Raw genomic sequence first — 27796 nt, forward strand, 5'->3', positions numbered from 1 at the left:
AATCGGCGTCTCTGTTTGCCATTTCATATGTTTGCCAAATGTGTGTATTTGAGTGTACGTGGATTCCCAAGATCAGGATCAGAAATGGTAACTGCACAATGCCAGAGTCACATGGTGAACACAAGCCAGGCATCAGAACAGAGCAGAGTCCAGACAGTGGGTTTGGTAATTCAGAAGGCGTGAAGCTAAAGCAACATCGCCCAGAGACTACGTCCGACAATGAGACCAAGATGGAGGAAGCAAGTACCTCGCGCGCAACGTCTCGTCGCAGACGCGAAACCACAGCAGCACAAGACATGGAGGCTTTCTTGGGCCAGTCACGTCCTGTGCATCAAGATCTTGTCACTGGAGGGCGCGATCAGACCTCGAGCGATATCGAAGAGGGCCGTCGGGGGATGGAAGGCGTGATCAACATGCTGCGGACACAGATAGCGGAGATGATGCACGACCTTGGAGGCGGACGGTCGATGAGCGGTGATGAGGCGATAGACCTGATGAACCAGGTGGAAAGGAAGAGGAAGAGGAAGGCCGAATACCAGAACTTCCTTGGTCTTTCGGTAACACTACCTCCTAAGTTTGAGCCAAGGAAACCTCGTCCAGTTGTGGTCAAGGAAGAGCCGAGTGATAGTTGATAGTGCCTAGCTCCAGAAGACGTATGGAGATGACCTTTCAGGACAATATCAAGCTGCTTGAACAATGAAGCCTAGCTGGCCATGGTGTGCTCGAAAGGCATGTTTTGTTGAGATCTGAATTGGAGAGAAAGACCGTCTGCTCTGTGTAGATTGAGTATATGAAGGACGTCAGTACTTCGAGTTAGCGATGCTGTAATATATGAAAATATCGAGCGCGGAGCGTAGGATGCCTCATAAGATTCAAGCTGAGGTAGTGGAGGCTATAGTAGATGATGTACAAAGGAAAGGGAGGAGCATGAGGTTGCATCTTCATTGCTTGGCGTTTCTACGTCACCTAATGCCCTCAGCTCTCCCAACTTAGACCTACAACATCTTGTCGATACATTCCGTCTCGTAGATGCGGCCAGTATGTCTCTATTACGCATGCACACGGTAGCAGACCTCAACATCTCGATTACCACATTCAACGCTGGCCGCGAGCTTATCGATGTCGACTACTTTGCTTCCTCGCTCTACACGACCCTCAAACCAGGCACACTACCGCCCGACCTCATAGTCCTCTCACTCCAGGAGATCGCACCGCTTGGATACAGCTTCCTTGGCGGATCGCTTTTGGCACCCTTCTTGTCACGCTTTGTGGGAGCAGTCACGCGAGCCGCGCAGTGGGCATTTGGCAAGGACGCAGATTACGAGCATGTTGTCACAAGGAGCGCAGGAATGACTGGCATAGTCGTGTTCGGGCGGAGGACCGTCAGGGAGAGAACTAAATGGATAGAGGCAGCCGGGACAGGAGTCGGGATATGGGAGATGGGCAACAAAGGTGCTGTTGGAGTCAGGATAGCACTGGAGTCGGCAGGGGCAGATGACGAGGACGTGCTTCTGACCTTTGTCGCGGCGCACCTGGCACCAATGGAGAAGGCTTGGGAACGCAGAAACGAGGACTGGGAGAACATTTGTCAGACTTTGGTCTTCGAGCCGGTGGACAAGAGGAACGCCAACGTTACGGAAGGGCAACCACTGCTTGGTAACGACGACAGCACTTCTGGACCACATGGCATGTATGATCCACCTTCGCACCTCTTCATCGCCGGCGACCTCAACTACCGCACTTCCGATTCGCAACCAGACCCGAAGGATTTCGAGTCGTGGCCACAACCCATGCAATCCGACTCCGGCACAGCACACTACACGAAGCTGCTGGACAAGGACCAACTGACGCGCGAACTCAAAGCCAATCGAACCCTCCACGGCCTCACAGAAGCCCCCATAACGTTCCCACCAACCTACAAATACTCCTCGCGCGCTCAATCTTTGGCAAGAGAGACTGCGAAAGCACGATCTCAGAATACCAAAGATGACGAATCTGTCAGCCCAACGATAGACCTGTCCGACATTCAGGAGCAAGTCTACCTCTGGGCGAAGCACCGCATTCCATCATGGTGTGACCGGATCCTGTTCCTCGAATCCGCGAAGCCACAGGTGCATAGTTACACAGCACTACCAGTACAGCCAACGAGCGACCATAGGCCGGTCGTACTGTCCTGCTCAGTACCTGACAAGGCAGTGACAGAGGCAGTAACGGCTCCCTTCGACATCGCCAAGGATTGGAAGATCCGCCGGGAGTTTGCCAAGCGAGTTGAAGTCGCAGTAGGAGTGGGTGGATACCTGGGATTCACGGGACAAGGTCGCGTCCTCACCGCTGGGACGCTGGTGGGAGTTATTGTTGGGTACTTGGCATTGCGATACATGTTGGGTTATTGAGTGAACGATGGAACGATGATGGGAAAGAGACCATGATGATTGAAACAACAATACCCATACGAGACGACGAGAATGAAGTCTTCGGAACTTCCTCGATACGAAAAGACCCAGAATACTATGCAACATTAATCAGATATGCACACCGCCACCCCTGGTATCTCAGACCTCTGCACACCGCCTCCTTGAGTCACCTGGTCAGGCAAGGCTATAGGAAAGCCTCACTCCTGACCACGAGCCTAAACCTCAAACCATGTCTAACGCCATCGCTCCCATATTCGCCAGTTTCATCTACAAAAAACCCTTGCTAAGACTGCTCTTCCTTGCCGGGACGTCAAGCTTCACCTCGCCGGCTGCCTCGCCGTTGACACTGCTCCTCTCACCATAGTAGCTCCCTCTTCTGCTGCCGCCGGCATCTGACAGTGCCGCAAGCGTTCCACTTCTCCGTATTGACTCACGATCAGCTCGACTCACGGCACCAAGACGTTCGATTTCTCGCTCAAGGCGAAGGTTCTTTTCACGCTCTTCCCGCAACTCGCGTTCGGCGCGTTTTGATGCTAGTTGTGCGGAAGAGTCCGATGCTTGAAGGTCATCGATGGTCTGGAGGAGGGTCGAGATTTTGTCGCGCGATCGGTTGAGATCTTCTTGGGTCGATTGCACAGCTTTGTCGCGGCGCTCGATTTGGGCCTGCAGGTCCTTGACAGTGCGATCAACGGACCGAACATCGCGAGATTCGCGCGCGCGGGTTGTCTCAAGGGATTCGAGCTGAGTTTCGAGCTGTGAACATATTAGCGATCTATTGGGAGACGATGACGGGGTTGCTGTCTCACCTCCTGGATACGACCATGCAGGAAACGCACGTCCTGGCTACCGCTGGAGTAACCCTTCGTCTCGAGGTCGATGCATTTCAACTGCAAGTCCTTGACACTCTTCTCCAATGCCGCCTTCTCCTTGTGCAGACTGACACTCGACTCGCGCTCACTAGCGATGTCCTTCTGCACCTCTTGCGCGAGAGCTTCTGCGCGGCGCATCTTGCCAACAGCAGCTGCTGCGATGTCTTCCTGCTGAGCGAGCTTGGATTTGAGATCGAGCACTTCCTTATCAGACAGTGCCACAGATCGCTTGGAAGGTGAACCAGATTGCGAGAGATCGTCGAGGCGCTGTGCAGCTTCTGTGAGACGTGCTTCGAGGCCTTTCTTCTCCTTAATGAGCATGTCACGCTCAGCAGCGATGTCGTCAACATTGGTCCGCAGGCCACGAACTTGTCCAAGGAGCTCGACAACTTTGCCCTGAGCTTCGTTGTGCGCGCACGTCGCTTCGTCGCGGGAATCAGACAGGCTCTGCAGAGCAACCTCCAACCGAGATTTCTCCTTTGCCCAGGCCGAGCTGTTAAGCACTTCATCGTCCCACTTGCTACGGAGCTCTTCAAGCTCATCACGCAGACGACCGTTCTCTCCGCGCGCATGGATAACATTGTCCCGCTCGACTTCCAGTTCCGTATTCAAGGTTGCAAGCTCGGCTTGGTACTTCTTCCGGGTCTGCTCCATGGAAGATTCCTTGTCCTCAATGTCCATCGCTCGTTGTGAGCGGTAGTCTTCTAGCTCGTTTTGCAGACGCTTCTTCGCCTGCATAGCGGTGTCGAGATCGGTGGAGATATCTTCGAGACGCTCTTCGTATTGCTGGGTCTGGCGTTGAAGGTCCTCGACCAGCTGATCCATTTGTTTACGTTCCGACATAATCGTTGCGCAGGTGTCTTCGACTTCCTTCGCCTGAGACTTAGCGAACTGCTCGGCGCGCTGTGCTTTGAGCACGGCAATCTCTGCTTGCTCCAGCCTCGAGAAGTACTCATCGGCCCTTGCCTTGTAGAGGTTCATGCTGCCTGTCACGTCTTCAGAACGTGAAGTCTCGGTGTCTAGACGAATCTGAAGGTCTGCGAACTCCTGCAGCAGCTGGGAGTGATTCGCAGCTTCTTGTTCACGCTCATACTGAATATCGGCAAGCTCTGACTTTGCGTCTCGCAGCTCGACTTCAACGGATGCCTTATGGTGCTTGACGTCGTCGAAGGACATTTTCGCATCTGCAAGCTGAGCGATAGCAGCATTGTGCGAAGTCAATAGAGAACGTCTGGTCTGCTCTTGTGAGTTAATCAGATCATACAACTCTTCGTGGCTCTTGGTCTGAACCTCCTTGAGCGATAGTTGGTCAGTACGAATGCTTTGTTCAAGCGAAGAGACCTTCTTGGCAGAGTCATCAAGCATATCGTGCAAACGGAAGTTCTCCCTTTCTAGCTTCTGTACCCTTCGCATGGATGGACTCTCGTCCCAAGCCTCGTTCTTCAACGGGCTGCCCCGGTCCATCTGAGCTTGGAGATGACGGTTCTGCATCTCAGACATCTGCAGCTGATTTTGTACCAGCTCCAATTCGGCTGCCAAATCCATGCGATTGTTATATGTCAAGGTGTCGGACGTTCTGTCAGAGCGAGCAGAATCTGTGCTGGCTTTGCTGATGTGACGTTGATTGTTTGGGGTGCCAGGTGTTCCAGAAGCGGCGCGCTCTGCGAACGGCCTGCGTCCCTCCCATTCGCGGCGAACGTTACTCGGTGATGAGCGGGCATTGACCTGACTGGCATTCATCTCCTCGAGTAGCGCACGTTTGGAATTTTGGTGACGATTCTCGTTGTCTTGCATATCGTCATAGTGCTGTGATCGTAGATTCGCTAGCTCAGCTTCAGCACGAGAGAAGCGATCAGTCGCCAATCGCAAGGCGTTCTCGGACGCATCCAGCTTCTGAGCCAGATCGATAGTCTTCTTGAGGTCAGGCTTGGCTCCATCGAGCGTGCTCTCAAGCGACGACGCAGGCAACTTTGCACTTTCTGGGTCAAAGATCTTCTGTAGCAGTCGGAGATGTTCGTGTGCCTGGCTGAGCTCGTTGTTCGCGGCGTCAAGCGATGACTGAACAGTCTTCGTATTCTGCTGTGCTTGACTGCGCAGCTGTCGTTCCGTCTCAAGCTTGCGATTAGCTTCGGCGAGTTGAAGGCTTGCTGCGGAAGATTGCTGTTCAGCATTCCTGGTGGTCTTGTGCTCTCGATCAACCTCGTGGTTCATGTCCTCTAGGTTCAGCTGCAATTTCTCCTTTTGCTTTTCAAGGGACGTGATTTGGAGTTGCGCATCATTCAGCTGTCTTCGCAAAGCTTTGGTCTCCTCATCGACCTTGGTCTTCTCCGTTTGGAGCTGAGCAATGCGCCCACGCTGTGTATCGCTAACCTTGCTGTTGGATCGAGCAATGTCCAGGTTCTTCTGCTGTACCTTATTCAGCAGCGCACGATTGTCGTTTTCGGAGGCCGTCAATCGGCCCTTGATAGTGACCAGCTCACGCTCCAGACGCTGCTTCTCCTGATCGTTGTGTAGCTTGAAGTTGTCGGACTCGGAGATGAAACGCTTCAGCCGTTGAACCTCGCCGCTCAGCTCACCGCGTTCAGTTTCGAGTTGCTCTACTAGCCTAATTTTGGCCTCCAGCTCTTGTCGGACGGCAGCATATCGCTCATTTGCTTGGCGATTGAGGTCACGTTCGACAGCAGCCTCGCACTCGATCTTGGCTTCTTGGAGCTCGATGAACTTCTGGCGAAGTGTTTGCAGCTCGGCTTGGTACTCTTTTCGATCCTTCTCGGCAGCCTCACGGGCAGCCGTTGCCCTTCGCGTCAGGTCTGACTGGCTGTACATCTCCTTCTCAACAGTTACCTTCGAATCATTGAGGGCCTCATAGTCACGCTTCAGCTGCTCATATTCCGTGTCAGCCATGAGCTTGACATCATCCCTCGACTGGCGCTCTCGGCTGAGATCCGTCTGGAGCTGGTAGAACTCGCCCTTGATGTCGTGCAGCTGTGCTTCGAGGATCGTAACTTGCTCGTTGGAGGTCGTCTGCTCCTCGAGAGCTCGCTTAGCATCCGCAGCTTCTCGCTCAAGCTGAACACACTGCGTTCGCATGGCTTCCATTTCGGCCTGCATCTGACGAAGACGATTCTGTACTGAATCGTGCTTTGTCGTCAGGCCATGTTTCTCTTCCTCAAAACGCTTCCGATCGTCTTGAAACTTTCTCAAGTCGGTCCTGAGAATAGCCAGCTCGCTGTCTTTGCGCTTGATGAGATCCTCGAAGCTTGTCGATGTGGTTGAGAGATCCGACATCTGCTGGCGGACTGCCTTGTTATCGTCGAGCAAACCCTTGATCTGCTTTCTGGCAGTATTAAGATCTTTTGTTGTGCTGGAAAGCTTAACTTCGAGATCCTGATCGTTCTTCAGCAACTTCGCCTCCAGATCCTGGACTTTGCGTTCTTTCAGGCTCAGTTGGCTCTGAAGCATTCGGATGTCCTGTTGCAGTGCCTCTTCTTGTTCGCTGCGCATTGTCTTGGACTTCTCCATTTCTGCAAGGTGTGTGTCCAGTTCGGCGATTCGGTCCACAAGGTCGTTTTTTTCGGTCTCGAGGTTGGCGATGATGTGCGACGCTTGCTCAAGTTGAGTCTTGCGTTCCTCAGCTTGTCGCTCGGCGGTTTGTCTTGCTGCCATGAGCTGATCCATCTGTTCTTCAAGCTGATCTTGATCTTCTAGTGCGCCTTGCAGCTTGTCAGTCAGCTCGGCTTCGCGGTCCTGCAAACGTCGGAAGATCTCTTCTTTGTCCAACGCCAAGGCACGTTCGCTCTCGAGCGTTTTCTGCACCTTCAGGATCTCGTTCTCCGCCCGTCGGCGCTCCTCCTCGATCTTGAGGCGCTGGGACTCTTCAGCTTGCATCTGCTCTTGAAGCTTCTTGATCTCCTCTTCACGCTTCTTCACTTCATTCGACTGCCTCGTGGCGCCAAGTAGAGGTCTCATGCGTACGAAGAGCTGCCACCATGGATTCTGCTGCATCTGGAAATAGACTTGGAAATTACGCTGGATGACTCTGGCGGCCTCTGCTCGGTACTGCTGCTTTTTGAAAATGCGCCTTTGCACGAACATTCTCGCCAGTGCCTGGAAGCGAATGACTATGTCGCGGATGAGAGAGTCGCGCTTCTCTTCTAGCTCAGCCAGGACGCCAGCACGGAAGAAGACCTTGGTAAGGCCCACTCTGTACCAACTGCGATCCATGTTGAGCTTTTCGAGCATCAGTTTGCAGGCAGCTTGGCCTTCTAGATAACCCTTGGGCATGCGGGGGCACAGAACTTCGTATCTTGCGCGGAACTCTGCGAAGGGTAGTCTGTTCGGAAAGCCAGTCCTGGCAATCCTGATGCCTTCGAGAACACCATTGCAGCGGAGCTGATCCAGCACGAGCGATGCATTGAATTGCTTCGGCTTCTTCTTGTGGTTGGGAAGGATACATCGGACGAAATGCGGCTGTGTCGAGTGTAGCTGATTCATAAGCTGCGAAAGCTGTTCTTTGTGCTTTTGTGCAACAGTTCTGAACAAGCCCTTCTTAACTCGAGTTCTCGCGAGCCCTTCACTGTCGTCTGCCTCTATGCAGTCTGCAAACAAGTTGGCGATGTGCTTGTTGGAGGAATGTGCTAATAGACGGGTCACGTTGTCGTTCAGTGGGTCCTTGTTCTTTTCCAACCAGCCGTCAGTGGAGTACTCGACCTCAGCGGCGTAATGCGTGAGCATGAAGCCCTGGTTGAGCAGCGAGCGTTTGTACTTGGGCGTGTTGCGATCCCAGAGTGAATGTAGCTTCTCAGTAAAGCTCTTGTCTGTTGCTTTCGGCATCACGCTGTCTTCATCCAAGCAGGAGAAGATACCGATCGGATTTGACAGCTCGATCAGATCAATTGTTGGCTGGAGGTCTCGCCCGAAGTCGATGAATTTCCACTCGATCTGCTCGCGGGCATACTCTTCTTGCTCAAGGACGAACATATGATGATTGAAGAATTGTTGCAGCTTCTCGTTCGTGTAATTGATGCAGAGCTGCTCAAAGCTATTCTGCTCGAAAATCTCGAATCCAGCAATATCCAGCACACCTATGAACGAGGTATCATCGGCGCCCGAAGATGTCTGATCCAGTTGCTCGTTGATGCGATCAACGAGGTCACCGAAGCCGCGCTCGTAGATACCCTTAGCGAGGGCATCGATTCCGAGTCGTACCTGTTCTGGAGTCTGGACTTTCTCGACCCATTCATGCCCAGCTCGTACACGTGGATGTAACAAAGCTTTGACGAAGTCCTTTGCGGCAATGCCTAGCAGTCGACTGACTCGCTGAACGGGCTCTTCGGCATCTGGTGAAAGTGCTGCTTGATCTGCTCGTAGGCTCTCCTTCATCACGGTGATATTTCCGAGATGTAAAACGCCAGCGATCGTCTGCAGTACCGACTTCTGGTCCTTCTCGGACAGATTCATGATGTGAAACGCTTCCAGCAATGAGTTCCACTCCTCGCGGTCAGACACACCAGAAATAGTGTCATTGCCATGTCTTGTGTACTCGAAATCCTCCACGTCCATATCGCCAAGCAAGAAGTCCCTTCGCATCGTCTGGTCTGCTCCTCGCAGCAGCTGATAGAAGACATGGTAATTCCGTTCTCGCGAGTTGATGTGCACCACTCTGCTTTTCTCCAGAAGGTACCAGTCAATATACGCTCCAGCGATCTGCCCCGACCTACTGAACTCGATCCTGATAAACTTGCCAAATCGAGATGAGTTGTGATTTCGCACGGTCTGTGCATTTCCGAAAGCCTCCAGTATCGGGTTGGCTCGAAGGATCTGCTCGGACAAATTGGAGCGCTGTCGTCCCCCAGACTTCCCTCGAGGCGTGTCCGAGGTTGCAACCGCCGCCAGGTACTGAATCACTTTCTTCGTGTTCTCAGTCTTGCCAGCTCCTGACTCTCCAGTGACCAGAATGGACTGGTTAGTGCCTTCGTCGACCAGATTCCGGAATGCTTCGTCCGCCATGGCAAAGATATGCGGCCGGGTGTCCTCTCGGCTTCTGCCCTTGTACATGTTCACGTATTCTCTGCTGTAAATTGGGAGTGGTGTGTATGGATTGACAGTGACCAAGAACAACCCGGAATAGGTGTAAATCAAGTCCGCCAGGTAACGCTGCTGCAGGTTGTGCACGACACTGGGTTCGTTGAGATGTGTCAACTCGGCCATATCGTCTGCTTTGTCGAACTTGGCCGGATTGACCTTGTCCACACTGTCTGCAGGAACATCCCGCTGGCTGCCATTATCGCATTGTACTTTGAGCATATCGCCTGGCAACTCTTCGACCACCCATCCTCGCACAAATGCCGTATCTGGATCCCGCAGCCAGACATATCTCTTGCCAGAGAAGTCATTCTCGCCCTCAATCCCGCGTACTCGCTCCACGGCACCATCCAGATCCTCGCTCTTTATGAAAGTGGGCGCAAAGGTACCGGCAGGCGTGCTGTTCCTCACCGACCCTTGTCGTAATCGTCGCGAGTCTGATCGGCTGAGCCCTAGTGGATTGAAGTCCACCGTCGACTGGTTACGCCCATGACTGACTTCGTGGTTTGTGGGCGAATTGAGCGGTGATTGCATTACGCTCGACTTGGACCGAGCATGTCCCGGCGGAGGTCCTGGCGAAGGCGTATCCACGTCTCGGCCACCAAATGGGCTGTTTCGCCACCTGGGGCCATTCTGCGCCTGCGCACTCATTACGTGTTGTGTATCGTTCTGTGGTCCAGGCGCGTCTCTCCCAAACGCGCAATCGTTCAATCGTCAAGGCTCCATCGAGCGCCGTACAGTCGTGACAAAGCCCCACAGCGCGTGATGATGGATTTGGGTATGTACAGTGTGCAGTGCGCAAGAAGTGACAAGAAGATTGAAAGTGTAGGGTGGTTGATCGACGTGTTCTGCTGGTGAAGCGCTCGCCTAAGCCAGGAAGTAAACAGACATCCTTGGGTTACTGTACGACAGAGGGTGGGGCTTCCGCGGCCTGTCCCGTACTTTCTCGCGGCTAATCAAGGTTTCCGTCAAAAACCACTCCTTCCTTACCTTCCGTCGCACCTCCCATCTGCATCTGCATCTGCATCTGCGTCGCCACTTCCAAAGCGCACACTCGCTCTTGAACATATCGCGATCGTGACCACTCCAGAGAGGCGCACGCGAGCATCTTGGGACTTGAGGTGCCTCTTGGTCGCTGTGTTGTGTTCGCACCCGACTCTCAGCAGTACGCGCCCCGACCTCAGAAGTGCATTCGTCACGAGAACAGGTCGCAGTGCATCGCATTCACTCTATGGTTGAGTCGCGTGATTATGCGCATTATTACACGGCAGTAACACGATTTCCTCGTGACCGCTATGTCGCAGAACCTCCCTTTCCCCTTTGCTGGACAACCAGCAGTCGCGACACCACAACAGCACAACACATCTCAAACACAGGCGCCGACAATGGCTGCACCACCCGCAGGAAGCGACATGGCATCGCTCCTCGCCGGCATGAACATTACACCTGATCAATTGGCCAAGATCGCGTATCTGATGCAGACTGGACAATTGACTCTCCCTCCTCCGCCACCTCCGACTCTTCCTGTCGCGACACCCCCTGCTCCTCCATCGAATCAGGCACCGCCAGCGCCCGCCGCCGATCCTCGACTGAACAGACAGGCACCAGCGCGAGATGTCGATATGGACAAGGAAGACGGCGAGGTGGAAGAAGGAGAAGTCGATGATATGCCAGAACCGGTGTCAAGAGAGTTCCTCCGGACGCCGCCCAAGGGTCCGAGAAAGCGTAGTCGTAGTCCGCTGCCACGATTCAACAATGCTCAGGACGCGAGACGGCACTCGCAGCAGCATCAAAGACAGCCATCGCCACGAGCTGCAAATGGTATATCCCGTACGTCCGCCCTCAACTCATCCACCAATGCTACACATGTTCAGACCAATGGCGATGCGGGTGACGCTCGTAAAGCTGCCAGGAACGCGGCTGCCAAGGACATAGTCTTGAAGTTGCACAACAACGGGTATTCATTCGACGATGTTGCCAAGGCCATCTCGAACAGAAAGGTACTGCGCAGAGTGTACAACCAGCTTGGCCTACAAGCAGTATCACCAGAGCCCGCTCCTGGTACCCTACTCACCACGGCCGCTGTCAAGTCGCCAGTCTCCGAACCACAGCGAAAGGCATCGCAACCAAAGAAAGCTGCGCCCAGCAAGCCTGCAACGGTTGATCGCAGTGCATACCTGGCAAAGCTACAAGCAGCCAAGAACAAGAAAGCCGAGCCCACTGCTGCGTCGGCATCACCTATTGACAAGCCGCGTCCTTCCATTCCTACAACAATCAAGTCTGTATCCACCGCTGCCGCTGCTACCGTGCCTGCTCTTGCTGAGAAGGTGGCTTCTAAGAACGACCTCATACGCCAGCGCATGGCAGCTCTTGCCGCTGAACGTGCTGCAAAAGAGGAGGCAAAGCGTAAGGTAGCAGAAGCTGCTGAGAATGGCGAAGTCGTGGTGATCTCAAGTGATGAGCCTCAGCACAATGGCACTCATGACAGCTCGAAGCCTGGTCTGGGCGATGGACATGCCGGCATTCGTGCTTCTGAGGTCGTTTCAGATCAACACTCTCCCTTGACACCACGAAATATCTCATCAGGAACATCTTCCCAGGTGCCGAATGTACCACAACAGCCCTCTACGCAGCAAATCGCCTCGCCGACCCTCAACCGTGGCTTTGGCCTTCCTGGCCTATTCACTACCAGCAGTCCACTATCACCCGCTTCTTTCCTCCAGCAACAAACGGCGGCTTTCGCTCCACCTCCCGGTCCAGCTGTGCAATCACGTCCTGATTCCGCGAGTGCAATCAACCATACGTCCGCGCAGAAGCGGCCTTATGGGCAGATCACCCATACGTCCGCGCAGAAGCGGCCTTATGGGCAGATCAACGATGATGGCGATGATCGCGTGGTAATTGTTGATAGCGACGAAGATGACAGCGAAGACGATATGGACATTGACGACGACGGCGCGCCTGGTGGCTCTACTGTGATTACTGGCGGAGCATCAGCACCTGGGCTACTCAGGGACTTCCCACCGCGGCCTACACTTTCCAAGCTCGCCACATGTGTGCCGGGTACACCGGGAACTCCAGGGACTCCTAGCCAAGCACAGCTAAAGATGGACCAAGAAATTGCCGACATGAAGCGCAAGATCGCTGAAGCGGAGAGCAGGAAGCGCCGCAAGACTGGCTCCACTGGACAAGCCCAGCAAGTCATGACTCCCAGTGCAGAAGTTGTAGCCACTGAAAGAGTACAGTCAACATCCACGCCAGGTGCAGAGCCAGGCAAACTATCTCTGAAGGAACAGAGGGAACAATTGGAGCAGCGATTGCGGGACCTTCAATGGCAAGGCATCGGCACCGGCTTCATATCGCCACCCGCACCAGTTACAGCCGGGCCTTCCGATGTCCAAGGTGTCAACGGAACTCTCGATGGACGACCAATCTCTTCTGGGCGCACCTTGCCGAAGACCGCGAGCCATGTGCCTGCATTGCTTGACGGCCCCGAGGTTGTTGACGGTGAAGACGGGGACGATTACGAGCCCGATTTTGATCTGGTCCCTACCAGCCCCGACGGCCAGCCTGTCACGGAGGTCGCATCCGAGACTCAGCTCTCAAACGATCAGAACCTTACTGTAGGCGCTGCAGTGGGGTCGAACTTGCCCCCAACTCATGACCTCGACGCAGCCAATCGACCGCACGAGAGTGAAGATGTCGCGCAGCCGTCAGGCGATATCGAAGAGAACGATGAAGACATAGACGACGACGACGACGACGACTTGGACGATATATATGCCGATGCAGCCGACTTGAACACCATGAACGAGGTGCGACACCCCGCCCCCACGACCATCCCTGCGCCAGACTACGATCAGGACGACACTGATGATGCTATGGACACATCGGGCGACTCGACCGAAGCGGAGCCTGACGGACACGAATCAGAAGAAGAGTACGAACCAGAGTTTGACACTGCGACATCGAGGAGTGCACAGGAGCGCCAGACAACCTCGTCTGAGCTTAACCAAGGAGCAGACCTGCAGATGCGTATGGAGGCAGACCAGAGTCCACGTGAAGCCAGTGAAGACGACAGCTCGTCAGCAGCCTCGTCACCTACGGGCGATGCTGCCGATGGCTTCTCGTCGGAGCGGACTAATGATACCACAGCAGAACCGGCGGCTGGCACGATTGCCAATATCATCGCACCCGAGCTCCAGTCCGTCGTGGAGGAGCCGGTCGTGCCACGTACAGAGGTACGTCTGAGCTCCTCCTCGCCGTATGGCTGACTAACATCGTTGCCGCAGCCATCACATCCGACGACGTCCTTCAAGTCGTACGAGAGCCCACTAGTCCGCTTCAAGGACTTCCGATACCATCCCGAATTCGCGAAGACCGTCTCGGGCGGTCACAGATCCCTGACATACAGCAACAGCATTGATGCGATGAAGGTGCTCTGCCCCTTCGAGGCAGCTGGTCAAGAGTGCAAGGATCCCTCCTGTATCCATCAGCACTTCAAGGATATGAACCTTTCTGGTATGTGTTATCCCGCACTGCCCTCCCTCTCCTCTGTCCTCCGGCATACAAATTGGGAAGCAATAGCCTCAATATTCGTACTCTGCGACGACACCACCCGCTTCCAAGCTTTGTATGAGACTAATCAATCGCTACTAACTAATAGACAACGACCTCCTTCGGCTCATAGGCGCAGATCGCACTCCAGCCCGCACGCCAGAAGAGAGCCAGAGGTGGAAGAACGGACTGACGGCCGTCGTTCAGAGCCTGCGAGCGACTAACGTTGGTAAGGACGTGGAGTGCATCGCCACTCGCATCGCCGAATATCGTCGGGAGTTCCTTGGTGATCCCACGCAGACCATCTTGCTCAAGTGAGCTGCTTCGTGACGTTGCGTCATATGCTTTCGCCACCACCGCATGCAAGTTGCGCTGTCTTCGACGTGACACTCATCCCCTGATTGACACATCCGTATCTTCGCGAAGAGCGTTCAAGCCAACGGCCTCATAGCAACTGCGGTTGTGCCGTTATCATCAGAAAGACAGAGAGAAAGAACAACAGTGACATCAAAGGCATGAATCGGAAGTACGACCTGGTTCGAAAGAATCAGCGCGTCACGATCGAGAAGATCAGTGCTCTGTGAACGACACCTTACATCGCCGCTTTGGCTGGAGTGCACTCGCCACGGCTATTGATTGCGAAGGATACTTGCTCAGGCCGTGCGCCACCACGGCCAAGCCTATGGAGGTCTTGCAGCAGCTCTATGAATGAGTGCGGTAATGGGAGGATCGCTCGCATCAGCAGAGACGGTCTAAGGTGGATGGAAAATTCGGAGCAGCATGGGCAGAGCAGAAGCCAGCACTAGATAACTTGTACCAGTATGTCTCTCACAAGTGGGCTTCACGCTCTTCTCATCTTCTCATCACTGCATTGTCATTCAAACAGCCATTGGCGCAAGCAAATACAGCTCCAAGGGTCTGTTCGGCCCCCGCCCATCAGCATGAACCCAATGGCTAGGGTGGCGTCAAAGCTTACTTGACTCGACGCAGATCTGCAACCTCACTTCACGAGCTGTCATATGCGCCTGCTTTCTACACGCACGAAACACCACTCAACGACACTCATATCAATGGTAGAGTACACACCATAGGATATCGGTCAATTACAATCTGACAATTTCCAGATATTCTTCATCGCTCAACTCTGATGCATGTCAGGCTTCGATAGCACCTGCACTGCACGTCACCACATGCTTGGAGGGCACATGAGACGATATCACGAGACGCATTGGACACGTTGATATCATAAGCAATCCGCAGACTCACTCTCGCTCTCGCTCCTCGCCACTGGCAGTCTGTACACTACTTAAGCACCCTCTTTCCGCCGGCTATCATCTCTTGATCATCAACACCCGCCATCCAACATCCACCACCACCACACTTGACCACACCCCTTACCATCCAGAACGGCCATCATGGTCAGCACGTCTTCGGCACGTCTCGCAGAGAGGCGAAGCCTGCAACAGGATTCAGAACCTCGGTATACCGTAGAACCACAAGAGGAGTTTGAGGCGATGATCCCTGCGGCTCCAGAACCAGCGAAGAAGTCACAGCCAAATGACAGCAAACGCACATCCTGGACCAAGGCTCCAAAGCAGGCATCAACGAGCGGCTCCCAGAAGAAAGCAGGCCAGCAGACAGCCGGTGCTGGAAAGAAGCGCAAAGCTGAAGTGCAGCCCGAAGAGGTGGCCACCACATCCACCAGGAAGAGAGCAAGATCCTCCAAATCAGACAATACCACGGCTGCAATCCCCCCTGCTCCCCGTAAGAAAGGCACATCATGCGCCGATTGTCGCAAGCGCAGGATCAGGTGCACGCATGATCTGCCGGCTGCCGAGACCTCCACGGCGCATTCTAAAGCGAAGGCTTCGACAGAAGTTGGAAGTGGAGCACTTGGTCGAGATGCTGCTGCGTTAACGAGATCCCCCAAGCCAGCACCGAGACGCGCCGCAACGGTTGCTGCCGCCGAAGACGAACTACCGGACGCGGAGGATGAGGCTCCACACCCGGAGGGATCGCATGAGCCTGATATGTCGGGTGTGTCTATGGCTACACCTTCGACTAGCCAGCACTCGGAGCCAAATTCATCGCCTGCATCACACGATCCGACCTCAACAACTCCGCCATCGTCAGTCAGTGCTATCGAAGTCGACGTCACAGCGCAAACGCCACCGTCGAAGCAGGCAGCACTTGATATAGACAACGCCCATGTCTCCCCTTCGCCTGCCTCTAGTGTGCTGAGTTCGGTACCCTCGGATGTCATGGATCTTAGCTCACCAGATGAGTTGCGCCGAGATTCGAAGACCAACGAGAAGGACTCTGGCGGGGAAATAGTTGCCGATCAAGAGGCTGTTGCGACTGATATTGCAGACAAAGACCAAGCTACATCCCTCACAGACAAGGAAAAGAGAGCCGAAAGTGCCAGGAAAGGCTGGTTAAAACGCAAGCAGAATACGGCACAGGCTACTGCAATCGAAAGTGAAGACCTGGACCAGGTTCGGCCTCTCACAGCCAAAGAGAAGAAATCCGCAAGTGCCAGAAAAAGCTGGGTGAAGCGCAAGCAGAATGCGGCCAAGATTGCAGAAGCGACGTCAAAGAAGCCTACCAAGCGCAAGACTCCAGCCAGAAAGGCATCATCGAGTAAGCAAACGAAGCTTGTGACTTTGATGCTACCAAAACCGACCTCTTCCGGCACAAGTAAGCCCCGTTCGACCCTCCAGAGACCAGACCCTATCACTCCACAACCCAAAGCAAGTCAACAAGAAAATGGCTTGCCCACCCCTGAGAACTCGCAAGCGAAGGCTCATGTTGAAGAGGCAACGTCGGCCGATCCTCTGTTGCGACAGCTCGCAGAGAAGCTCACGGAAAGAGAGCCGTTAGCCTCTAAGCCTCTTCCTCAAGGTCAGCCATTGGTCTGGGCAGACAGTAGGCAAGCACTTTGTGAGACTGTGCCATACTTCAAGATGCCACAAAGCGGCTGTCACCAGAATGACCGACACGTATACGCATTTCTATTCGACAGTATAGGCCACTGCCGCGAGTACATGGATTCCGACGTGATTATCGCTCGTGCTGGCGGTGGTATGGAAGCAGATGCGAGTGGACAGATAGTGCAAAAGAAGCATCACCTGATGACTGAAGCCCAAGTCCAAGCAGTCCTCAACGATATCGAGTTGCAAAATCCATTGGTCCTCATTTGTGGCGATCGCAGTGTGGGAGCAGTCTGCAAGATGCCTCACAAGTATAATGTCCTCGGATGGTTCAAGCCTGTATCTGTCTGGGCAGAAAAGACGCTGGGCAAGGGTGGCAAGAAGTGGACGACCATCAAGTACCGCTTTGAGAGGTTGAACGACAGTAAGCCCGCCTGGCATCAACCAGAAGAACAGATGGTCACAGACGAAGATCGACAGCTCGCTGGAGATTTGACACATACACCATGCCCCGAATGCCACCGAACCTTTGCTCACACCTACCTTTGCGGATGGATGTGTCTCAATCCAGACTGTGATCAGTTCTGGAAGCTCGAGGACGGAGGTGACGCGCCATATGGCAAATTGCTTTACAATCCTGCATTCCTTCTGGACCGCACTCGCTGGGCCAAGGAAGAAGAGCCGTACAGCGTCAGACCAGCCGTGCCAACGGTTGGCAATACGGTTGGCGACAACTTGACCTACATCAACACTCGTGGCATCTGCTGTCCTGAGTGCGGTCGATGCAGCTCTCGTCGCTTGTTCAAAGGCTGGAGATGTGACAACCCGAGCTGCACTTTCGAGAACTTCCCGCAACATATTCCAGTCACCCCACCCATGCTGCATAATCCATGGGAGAATAGCGGCGACGGCCCAGCACTGGCTCGCAACAAACATGAAGGATCTCACGGCGTCAATGTAGTCGTTACGCACGTTCACGGCTTCAAGGTTTTCACATACACTATCGCAGGCGTGAATGGTAAGTTCGTGCACGCTGTGTCTAATGCCAAGATCAACCGGGAGCCTAGGGGCCCTGACGAGATGTTCGCCGCCATTCAGGGGCAAGACGAGCCTGGTATGGATATGCATCTCGAGCGAAGACGGTTTGGAATCGAGAAGATGCCGGTCAACAAGATCGAGAGCCAGACTGTGCCACCAGTGCCCGCAATGCCAGCGGCACCATCGACGCCTCTACGGCAGAGCACATTGCGATTTGACCTTGAATTAGATACTCTTTCTCTTCAGCGGTCAAGTTCATCCCCTGTTAGCCCTGAGAAGATTGGCGGGCAAATTGGACGCGAGCGGTCTAGTAGGCTGGCTGAGAGATGCCAGAAAGCGGTGTCCCCGAATCTGGCCGACAGCGCCTCTTCAACTAATGCGATGGAGCCAGCCCACGTTACACCAACGAACGACGAGTCTCAGTCAACACCAGATGTTGCTGCCGAAATGACAGAGAACGACAACGGATCTTTCTTGGCCGGCATCGAAGAAGCTGCGGAAGCTGACGAGCCGCAAAAGAGTGACCCAAAGGACACCACGACAGTTGGCAAGCCAGTGGTTGAGGACGGCGATCTTATGACAGCTTTCTCCATCAACTACGGCATGCCATACAAGTTCGTCGCCGTCGGCAGTAGTCTGCCATTCACTGACTCTCCCTGGCCAGTCCGCACCTGCCGTGCTGACCTCAACTGGGCATCACAGACCTTCCTCGATTCGCAGGACCACATGGACTTCAATGAAGAACTGATCTTTGCGTACCTCGAGGGTCAAAAGATCGAGTACCATGACGACGGCGAGTCCGGCCTCGGCCCACGTATCGCGACACTCTCACTCGGTGGAAAGGCAAAGATGCACCTGCGTATGAAGATGAAGCACTACACCGGCTGCTCGAAGACGGGCATCTTCACTGCCGAGAAGCCTATGCCCCACAGTATCGATGGCCCGGAGATGTACCAGAAGCGCCTCGCTGCTTGGAACGAGCTGCAGACGCTGAAGGCGACTGATAAGCCAGCTTACGAGCGTCGCCGCAAGGAGCTACCTAAGGAGCTGGGGTTGTTTTCGAAGCGAATGAAGAAGGCCGAGGATCTGGTGACGGTGACGCTGAACCATGGCGATATCGTGCTGATGGAGGGCTACGAAATCCAGCAGTATCTCGAGCACAAGGTCGTTCCCGAGCAGTGCCTACGATTCGCCCTGACGTGCCGAACTGTGCTCCCAGATCATCTGAAGCCGGAGGAGAGACCAGCGTATGAGGTGGAGCTAGATGATGGAAGCATGAGTTGCCTCCGAGGCATGGTTGCGAGAGATACTGAAGCCTAGGCTCAGAGACAGATGTTCTGGCTGATTGAGATTCGGAATTTTGTGATTAGGAGATTAGATGTATTGATATTTTGGGTCCAACCAAGGTTTCGCTTAATACTTGTGCAAACATCGTCGATACTGTACTGTGGTTGTGGGTGAATATGGTTGTGGTGAAGAAGGAGCACATGCAAATCAAGCTTCACCTCGGCAGAGATCCGGAGCCGTGTCCCGAAAGATGTCATGGATCCGGGGTGATGGTTCTCGTGTTTTTGCTCCGATCCCTCCCTTGCGAACATTTGCATCCAACATTCACAACATCTGCATAGCAACCTTGACGGACTTTGCATCGAGCCCTACGAGCTGCGCAAACCCGATTGCAGCACACCGAACGGACCTCACACTCGAACTCGCCCAGCGCACGACATCGAGCGCTTTATCAGCTGCTCCATGAGGCACGCGACGCTTGGTCTTACGCCATCGGCAAGACCGTAAACATCAGCATTCCAACAAGCCCTTTCAACAGGCCACCACAATGGCGTTCAACTTCAACTGGTCGCCGCTCATAGCGGACACCGACCGAGTGCGCGACATGCTCACCAACGCCTTGAACAAATCGCCAAAGCCGCCCATCATCGTCGACGACATCGTGGTCAACGAGCTGAATCTGGGCTCGACACCGCCGGAACTCGAGATCTTGGAGATTGGGGACTTGGCCGACGACAGGTTCCGTGGCATATTCAAGATGAGCTACGCGGGCGATGCATACCTGACGCTAAAGACGAGGGTGCAAGCGAATCCGCTCAATACCTATCTCTCAACCAAGCCGAGCTTCGCAAGTCCTCAGCCACTTGCGGCGAATAGCAGCCTCACGATACCCATCCAGATCACGTTGTCAGACATCCGACTGTCGGGATTTGTCATTCTGGTCTTCTCCAAGCAGAAAGGCGTGACAATAGTGTTCAGAAACGACCCGCTGGAGAAGCTCAAGGTCTCGTCGACATTCGACTCGATACCCTTTGTGCGCGACTACCTTCAGAAGACCATCGAGAATCAGCTGCGAATACTGTTTATGGAAGATCTGCCGGCCATCATACACAGATTATCCCTGCGTGTCTTTGATCCACAGTATCAGACTGCCGAGAATCAGGAGCCTAAGAAGCCCGAGGACGACAGCCTAAAACCGATCGATCCGTTCGCCAGCCCAGCGCAACAAGGCATCGATGGCGAGGACGATCTCGGCGCACCCTTTTCACTCGATCCTCCTGCCGAAATGTATGCATCTTTCTCGCAGAAGAACATGATCCGGCTTGCGACACTCACCGAAAGCCAGCGGACGCTTAGTTTATTTACGCCCAGCATCAGAGACACAGTATACCGGGCATGGGCGAGCGCGGCGCAACGGGAAGAGAGTAGCAACGGTACTAACACACCATCCCGGCCGGTCACCCTGTCGCGCCTTCAGTCTTCCATCATGTCCCACGGCACACAATCATGCGCGACCTCACAAGTATCTGGGGCCGGTTCCGAGGCGACTAGGCCTAGTTTTGCGAGCATGCACACGGGATCGGTGTATAGCTTGGGCAGCAGCGCCTCGAGGACGCGGCCAAAGAAGAGGAAGAACAGAGTGGTCAATCTGCGAAAGAACAAAGCGGATAACGACACCAGCGAGGTTGCCAGTACCTCCAGTGGCTACGACGATAGCGCGAGTCGGACACATAGCGACGCGCGGTCAAGCGTTCTGCGAAAGAGCACAGAAGAGTCAACAGCGCCTAGTAGTGCACCGCGCGAGGGCGAGATCACAACACCACCGCGAAGCCCACAAAAGAAGAGAGTCGGCTTCAACAACCAGGATACAAACGAGATCAACGTGCAACGATCGCGTCCGCGCACACCAGCGAAGCCATTGGAGACTGCAGTCGACACGGACCCCACGCCGCGACAATCGATGTACCTTCCCGAGAAACCTGCCAAGCCTGTTCGCCCATCGATGAATCAGCTCCCTCGAATGCAGTCATTTCCATCTCGATCCCCATCGCCTGAGCTTCGGCGGAGCTCGGCAGCTGACATTCGGAGGTCCTCTTCGGAGCTGAAACTACAGCACTTGATGGGTGCGTTCAACGAGGGCAGCAGTGGTGGCATCTTGGAGCAAGCCTGGATGCAAAAGATGGCCACGGAGATTGCAAGGAAAGTCGAGATGGAGAGAGCGAAGCAGAGAGCGTGGCCTTCGACCACCAGTGAAGATGACTTGGCGGAGAGAAGTGAGGCGCCGCCTGCTTATGTCTCGTGATTGAAAAAGGAAGTTTGGTGAGGGAATGAATTTTACTTGTTATGATACCCAAGGACTGAGATGTCCTTAAGCTTGTAATTAGCAGATTGGAAGAGACGGGACTTCTGTGATGACTGGCATGATATGATTTGATGACTCTTTGTACGCTCTGGGGAGTCTGGTAGATTGTGATTATGCTGGGATCGGACAAGACTGGGGCAGCGAGCCCAGATTGTAGGAAGTACGAATGTGTAACGTCTGTTCTCACCTCCAGACTTGTAGTCTTTCCGGCATGTTCGCTGATGGTACTGCATTCTACAGAAAACGCGAAGAACGACGCAAGGATGCTTCCGGCATCATCTGGCTGGTTAAGGCTTTAGCGAGCAGTCCCCAGCATCAAGTAACCACACGCCATGTCCTCTTGCAGGGGTAATATGTGTGACATCCACGAGTGGTAGCTTAATTTCTTTGATCCTCCACACAGGCGTATCGTCTACCAACGATGACTGTTGACAGGAAAGATGCAAACAGGAGCGTCATCAAATGACTGCCTTACGCGAGACACTGTCAAGACTCTTCTACATCCTCTGGAGCCGGATCTTTGTGAAAGCGCAGAGGACCAGCATCCATGGGGCACGAGGTGGCATTAAGCCTTTAGTGCTATATACACTGAGGGAGAGATCTTTCACGACCTGTGGGACACGCCGCTCATGCGTTGCTATGGCCAATACTCCGGGAGTCATCCAGATGGAGCTTCCGGATGTCGTATGCTGGCTCGAGGTTCTAGAATGCGGCTAGACACGAGGGAATCGCGCACAGAAACTTTGGCCACACACATCAATCACAGAATCTGGGACGACGCTCCGTACATCTCCTTCACCAACTGTGCAAATGCGCTGCAGAACTTGGCCGACTATCGGACCAAGAGGCAAGGAGATCAGTGGGTCGTAGTCACTGATCCACGGATTCGATTCGATTCGAGCTTGGATTGCCAATCATAGACTGTGGCGAGGGAATGGAATACTATGATGTCCCGTACCCTTACGTCCGAGATCACCGGACCAACCACTACCTCACTACCTGTGCCTTTGGGAGGTGACTCCGGCAGAAGTGGTTGACATCTGGAGCTGGGCCAAGCTTCAATCCAACCCTGACTGGTATGAGAAGATTGTAAAACCAGCAGTCGAGCAGCATCGAACAAAGTACTACGAGAAGATCGCCGAAAGCGCCGTGGCTCGCCAGGCAATTAGCTCCGCAGCCAAAGCTGTCACATGCACGCAGCTTCCGGGGTCAGGTCACAAACCGTCAGATTACATATGGCATAGTCCATATCACGCATCAGTAAGGCCTTCGTTGGACGACGGATTTTCCGGAGGCTCGAATGATGATTTCGACCCTGACAACGGCTACGACTCGGACAGCAGCTACGAAAGAGTGTGCGAGGAGAACGGAGCGGATGACATTATCAAAATGCTTGAGGACCTCTAGGCTTGACCGAAGATATCAGCAACATTGAGGAAATCACGTACGTGCATGCCGCTGAGGCTTAACGGTGTTTGTCGTGGCCTTGTGCCAAACGCAAGCCATGATCAACTGCTCACCCCAATTTGCTCTTAACGAAAGCCAGTGCCTGCTTCCCATACACACCATGATACCCATTGTGAATTGCCAGACTAGTCCCATTGGTGCAGAATTCGTCGTCAGCATCGCAGTAAAGCTGAATTGTATCATCAAAATCGCCACAGTGAATCTGATCTGAAGGTCTGGCATCGAACTATCACTCAATAAGTCAGCAAACACCCCAAACTTTCCAGAGACAACGTCTCCCTCCCTCACTTACACCCCCATGCGTAGCATTCCCCACATGAAACGGCTCCCCAACCGTAAACCTATCATCCGCCGGCCACAACACCGCCTTGATATTATACTGCGCGATCGTCGCTTTCGTATCATCAATCCCCATATCCGGATCACCACCACCACACAACGCATCATATCCCAAACCTTTGAGCCTTGCGAGTACCCCACCAAGACAATCTTTGCATCAGGGCACATCTTCGCAAACGCTGCTACCTGCTGCGTGGCATTCCCAACTCCATAGCGGACGGAGTCTTTGTATGTCTGGTTTTCGAGGTTTGCTTGGCCGTTTGCTGGGTATGCTATTGCTTCGGTTGTGGCGGACGGGTAGGCGTTGTTGATGTCGTTGATGAAGGCGCCGGCGAGGCCGAAGCCTGGTTTGGCGCCTGTTTCGCGGGCGCCGAAGATGTGGACTATGGGGGATATAAGCGTTAGAACTTGTTGGAGGTCGAGTGCTGCTTACTTGAAGGGCAATTGGTGGTGGGCGCTGCGCGGCGGTGCTTGTGCTTGCGAGCGCGGAAAGAGTAAGGGGCCAGAACATCTTGCCTTGCATTTTGATTGAAGCGAGAATGAGGTCATGAGATTGCGTGAGACCGTCCGAATGATTGTGCCTTCTCTTATGTAGGCTCCTCGTGTTGAGGCTGAGTGTTCGCATAACCGTAGTCAGTAAGCCGTGCGTTCGTGTCGCTCCATGCTCCTCCAAAACTTTGACTGTCCTCTAGTGGAACTCTGTAGCTAGGTATACATTGCGCATTGTGACCGGCTGCAACGTAGGGCCATGGTTTGAACGCGTATTCGTCATTGCTGAGCAACAGTCGACATTATGGGATGCTCCTTTGCTGAATCTGTGGTGATGTTGCGTTGATGAGGGTGTCTTCGAGGCTGATGGGCGTGTCGATGAGCTGCCTTAACCTGTGTCGAGGACTTTCAAGACCTGGTGCGACGAAACTGGCATTCAGCTTATAGTCCAGACCTCACGTGCTCTGCTGTGCGAACCACACCGATATTGCAGAGTAGGCTTACACATCTTCGTATCCTTCGGCGACTACGAGGTATGCTGACCTGCGAACTAAGGTCTTCGACATCGCTAGGTGGAAGAGTGCTCCGCAAATGGCGCGCAACGTATCGTTCTCTATGTCCAAGAAGGCGATGACTAGGACGCAGAGCTCGCCATTGCTCCCCCAACCATGACAAGTTGACAACCTTCTTGCCGTTCTGCTTCCCTCATCCACGCACATCTACACGCATGATGTCAGCACACTAGACCTAGCGCTGAGCCTGCTCAACAGGCTGAACTCCGGGACCTGAAGTCTGCAGGTCTTGGCCTCTGCACATGCGGAAAGTCCGTCTTGGCTTGCGGAGATGATCCCACCATCTTGCTATCTCACGGGGCACGCATGTGGCCATCCGCAGGTACCCGGAGTTTGTGTCCACATAGGACAGGTGCACAAGTGTCAGCCTCATGGCGCTACTAGGCGAGACAAGATCTGGTGGTGTAGCCAAGCGATAGCTACCCAGGCACACTCCGAGTGTCGGTCGTGCGGGGTAGCTACGCTGCGATAAAAGTACCCTCGTGCGCTCCCAATTCCCTCGACCAGCGTCAAGATCCTTCCTTGATGATGTCGACGAGGATGATTTTCCAGAGGCTCACTGTTGTCTCCTTTCTGCTGTTGTCAGCATCGACGTTCGCATTGCCCCATCATCCTACGGGAGAGAACGCATCTTCTGATAGTGATAATGCGAGCTGCCAATCGTTTTACCCGGACAGTGCTATTCTGGAAGCCATAGCAGGCACTTACTCACTGATCAATACCACTAGGTGAGTTGGCTCTCATCCAAATGCTGTGGCCTTCCCTACTGATGATGTGGGTCAGTGCTTTGAATGGAGAGCCAATTCCTGATGAAGCATATGGTGAGCACCCGGTTGGGATCATCACATATAGCAAAAGTGGCTGGATGTCAGCTACTAGTGAGCGAGTCCTGATCTTCACTATCCGCGTATACTAATGCTGTACAGTTACGGCCACAGAACCAGAGCTCCGACCGAACTTGACCTTTCCATTCCAGCCAGAGGATGCCGAGACGGACTGGGCGCTGGTAGGGAAGCATTCGATAGGCTATGCCGGGCCGGTCACTATTTCGCGTGACATTCCGGCGACTCCGATTCGTGGTAATGTCCCATGCTGAACATGAATCGTGGCGTCAACCGACTGACTTTGTCTCCTCACAACAGGTCAGATCTTTCATGGTCCGCTGACTGTCGCTAATGTGCCATCCTGGGTCAATACTCTGCAGAGGAGGAATTATACCATTCACAATACCGCCGAGGGGAAGTTGTTGAACATACAAAGCGTCCGTGGTGGTGGTTATACCGGAGAACTTTGGTGGAGAAAAGTTGACTGAAGCGATAATTGCGAGAGAAAGGACTTGTAGTATCAGATACACCAGCTCCTTTTTCATCGTTTTGGATACCAGGGATCTGGGCTGTCGTCTCTCCTTGCAGCGGTCGTAGCCTGGGGTTGGGGCGGCTGTTGTTGTGCTGCTGGCCATGGTGAGTTCGCTTGACTCTGCTGCTGCTGTTGTTGCCACTCCTTTAGCTGCGGTGGAGGTCCAGGTTGACTGAGGCTGCCCCAGGTGCCAGCGAAGTCCTCTCGCCGTGGCGTTGATTCAGGTGCAGGAGGCTGTTCTATGGAATAGCAATCTGTTCGACCGCTCTTGACGCAGGCTCCACACGGCTTCGCTTCATCGCACTAATACTGTTAGCATAAACCCATAATCGCACTGCACGAAAAAGTGCATACCCTCGTTTTCCGCTGTCTGCAATTGCTGCACGCCTTACTGCCGCGTTGTCGCTGAGGACCGAACGAGTGAAAGACTGGGGTCTGCGGCTGCTGCCAGACTTGCTTCATAGTCGTGAACAATGCGTGTCCGGACCCAGGAGTGCCTGTTGGTGCTCCAGGTCGAGACTGCTGGGACAGTGGTCCTTGCCTTGGCGTAGCACTGATGGCTATCTTTCCCGGAGGTGGGTATGGAGGATAAGGCGGCGGGTAAGGTTGGTTGCTCGGCGTGGCGGTCATTGGAGGCGGCGGCGTCTGCCAAGACGGAAGCTCATACGCAACGGGAGGCGGGAACTTTGATGGTACCGCTCTCAGTGCCTCCACCGGCGACGCTGGCTTGTTGGCAGTCTCACTACTTGCGAGCAGTTCTGACAAGGATGGGGGCTTGTTTGGATCTCGAGGTTTGGGCGCTGGTGGCGGTGGGGGGAGGGATTCCCGCTTGCGCTTCAGAGGTCTAGATATACTTGGGCCTGCGTGGGAGCGCATGGCTAACGGAGGTTGATTGTCGATGATAGGGCGTTGATCGTTGACCATGGCGAGTGCAGTGTTTGCGAAGGTCTCGGCCTGCAAGGTTGGCAGCAGGCCGCCACCCTCCTTCGGCGTGCTCTGTGTCGCAGCGCCTGCTTCTTTGGATCGCGGCGGTGGCCTTGGTGGGAGCTTGCGTTCAGCGACAGTCTGGTGGATGGCATAATGTCGATAGTACACGTCGACGCTTTGCTTGCCGCTGCTGAACTTGACACTGACACTACCTTTGCAGTCGTACGTGGGTTTTCTGGGTCCCCGGACCTCGTTGGTCTCGCCTTTCAGATGTTTTGTTGTCCGCGTGAAGCCATTCGCATGTCTGTCCTTGTTCTGCATGCTGTCCTGACATATGAAGGAGAAGCGCGAGCCTTCCTCATCTTTCGCCGTCCAGGCATTGTTGAAGCTGTATCGATAGCCGTCTGCCGCCTCGACAGCCTGTATCACACCCCGCGAAGCCGCTCGCTGCACAATTGCGCGCCCACTGGGGTCTGTGATGTTGACAATCGTTGCGCAAGTAGCACCCGGGTGTACTTTGGATGGATCAGCGCCGTCAGGCACCGTCGGCGCGTGCTTGAACTCGTGCGGGATGTCATTCGGCTGGCCTTGTGCGTATGGGCCTATGGTCGGCCTGATGAGCGGGAGCGTGGCGTTGAGGTCGAGCGAGAGCTCGCAAGTGGTGCATTCTGGGATGCTGCTTTGCGTGGCCGCTGCGATCTCTGCTGCCAGGGCGTCGGTAAGGGCAGCGAGGGAGGTGTATGGTCCTCGTGCTGTGTAGGCGAGATTGCCATTGCTGAAGCGACCATGATAGTCGGTAGGTCCTCCGGCGCGACTACATGCAGCGAAAGAAAGCCGTGAGCTCATGCTGCAGTGTGCACTGGTCACGCGTGATTGCATTATACGGTGCTCCGATGATTAGGAGGGTACGCGCAAGGCGTTTCAAGTTTGCCTTGCAGGCTTGCAGCAATACACGCACGCCCACATGTCCTCCTGGAGTCCTTGTAAGCATGACCACCTGCAGCACCACACGCTGTATGTACGCGATGCTCTACATGTATGTACATGTATGGTGTACCCTTTCGCGTCGTCGACACATGCATTGTTTCCAACTCTCGGCGCGGCA

The 27796-nt window shown here is 54.2% G+C and overlaps 10 protein-coding genes across 10 annotated transcripts; 7 read left to right on the forward strand and 3 right to left on the reverse strand.

Annotated features, from left to right (window-relative positions):
• Positions 1 to 98: 98 nt before the first annotated feature.
• CLAFUR5_06283 (uncharacterized protein) lies at positions 99 to 632 on the forward strand (the record flags this gene model as incomplete). The annotated part of the gene is made up of 1 exon (XM_047905431.1): positions 99 to 632. The coding sequence occupies one exon, from the start codon at positions 99 to 101 to the stop codon at positions 630 to 632; it is 534 nt and encodes a 177-aa protein (XP_047762513.1).
• Positions 633 to 1040: 408 nt separating this feature from the next.
• On the forward strand, positions 1041 to 2393 carry CLAFUR5_06284 (Type II inositol polyphosphate 5-phosphatase 15; the record flags this gene model as incomplete). Its single annotated transcript, XM_047905432.1, has 1 exon — positions 1041 to 2393. The coding sequence occupies one exon, from the start codon at positions 1041 to 1043 to the stop codon at positions 2391 to 2393; it is 1353 nt and encodes a 450-aa protein (XP_047762510.1).
• A 288-nt stretch (positions 2394 to 2681) lies between these two features.
• CLAFUR5_06285 (Myosin type-2 heavy chain 1) lies at positions 2682 to 10018 on the reverse strand (the record flags this gene model as incomplete). Its single annotated transcript, XM_047905433.1, has 2 exons — positions 2682 to 3167; positions 3221 to 10018. 2 exons carry the CDS (start codon positions 10016 to 10018, stop codon positions 2682 to 2684), a joined length of 7284 nt encoding a protein of 2427 aa, XP_047762511.1.
• A 644-nt stretch (positions 10019 to 10662) lies between these two features.
• Positions 10663 to 14242, forward strand: CLAFUR5_06286 (NURS complex subunit red1; the record flags this gene model as incomplete). Its single annotated transcript, XM_047905434.1, has 3 exons — positions 10663 to 13608; positions 13660 to 13888; positions 14034 to 14242. The coding sequence occupies 3 exons, from the start codon at positions 10663 to 10665 to the stop codon at positions 14240 to 14242; spliced, it is 3384 nt and encodes a 1127-aa protein (XP_047761941.1).
• Positions 14243 to 15339: 1097 nt separating this feature from the next.
• CLAFUR5_06287 (uncharacterized protein) lies at positions 15340 to 19212 on the forward strand (the record flags this gene model as incomplete). The annotated part of the gene is made up of 1 exon (XM_047905435.1): positions 15340 to 19212. The coding sequence occupies one exon, from the start codon at positions 15340 to 15342 to the stop codon at positions 19210 to 19212; it is 3873 nt and encodes a 1290-aa protein (XP_047762472.1).
• Positions 19213 to 19726: 514 nt separating this feature from the next.
• Positions 19727 to 21481, forward strand: CLAFUR5_06288 (Mitochondrial distribution and morphology protein 34; the record flags this gene model as incomplete). The annotated part of the gene is made up of 1 exon (XM_047905436.1): positions 19727 to 21481. The coding sequence occupies one exon, from the start codon at positions 19727 to 19729 to the stop codon at positions 21479 to 21481; it is 1755 nt and encodes a 584-aa protein (XP_047762474.1).
• A 1007-nt stretch (positions 21482 to 22488) lies between these two features.
• On the forward strand, positions 22489 to 22948 carry CLAFUR5_06289 (uncharacterized protein; the record flags this gene model as incomplete). Its single annotated transcript, XM_047905437.1, is given in 2 exon segments — positions 22489 to 22555; positions 22569 to 22948. 2 exon segments carry the CDS (start codon positions 22489 to 22491, stop codon positions 22946 to 22948), a joined length of 447 nt encoding a protein of 148 aa, XP_047762516.1.
• A 109-nt stretch (positions 22949 to 23057) lies between these two features.
• On the reverse strand, positions 23058 to 24344 carry CLAFUR5_06290 (Acetylxylan esterase 2; the record flags this gene model as incomplete). The annotated part of the gene is made up of 3 exons (XM_047905438.1): positions 23058 to 23234; positions 23465 to 23730; positions 24341 to 24344. 3 exons carry the CDS (start codon positions 24342 to 24344, stop codon positions 23058 to 23060), a joined length of 447 nt encoding a protein of 148 aa, XP_047762380.1.
• A 589-nt stretch (positions 24345 to 24933) lies between these two features.
• On the forward strand, positions 24934 to 25720 carry CLAFUR5_06291 (uncharacterized protein; the record flags this gene model as incomplete). Its single annotated transcript, XM_047905439.1, has 4 exons — positions 24934 to 25136; positions 25192 to 25286; positions 25335 to 25487; positions 25551 to 25720. The coding sequence occupies 4 exons, from the start codon at positions 24934 to 24936 to the stop codon at positions 25718 to 25720; spliced, it is 621 nt and encodes a 206-aa protein (XP_047761886.1).
• Positions 25721 to 25773: 53 nt separating this feature from the next.
• On the reverse strand, positions 25774 to 27570 carry CLAFUR5_06292 (uncharacterized protein; the record flags this gene model as incomplete). Its single annotated transcript, XM_047905440.1, has 2 exons — positions 25774 to 26067; positions 26119 to 27570. The coding sequence occupies 2 exons, from the start codon at positions 27568 to 27570 to the stop codon at positions 25774 to 25776; spliced, it is 1746 nt and encodes a 581-aa protein (XP_047762382.1).
• Positions 27571 to 27796: the final 226 nt, after the last annotated feature.

Source organism: Fulvia fulva, chromosome 5 (genome assembly GCF_020509005.1).
Source record: "Fulvia fulva chromosome 5, complete sequence".
NCBI classification, from domain to species: Eukaryota; Fungi; Ascomycota; class Dothideomycetes; order Mycosphaerellales; family Mycosphaerellaceae; genus Fulvia; species Fulvia fulva.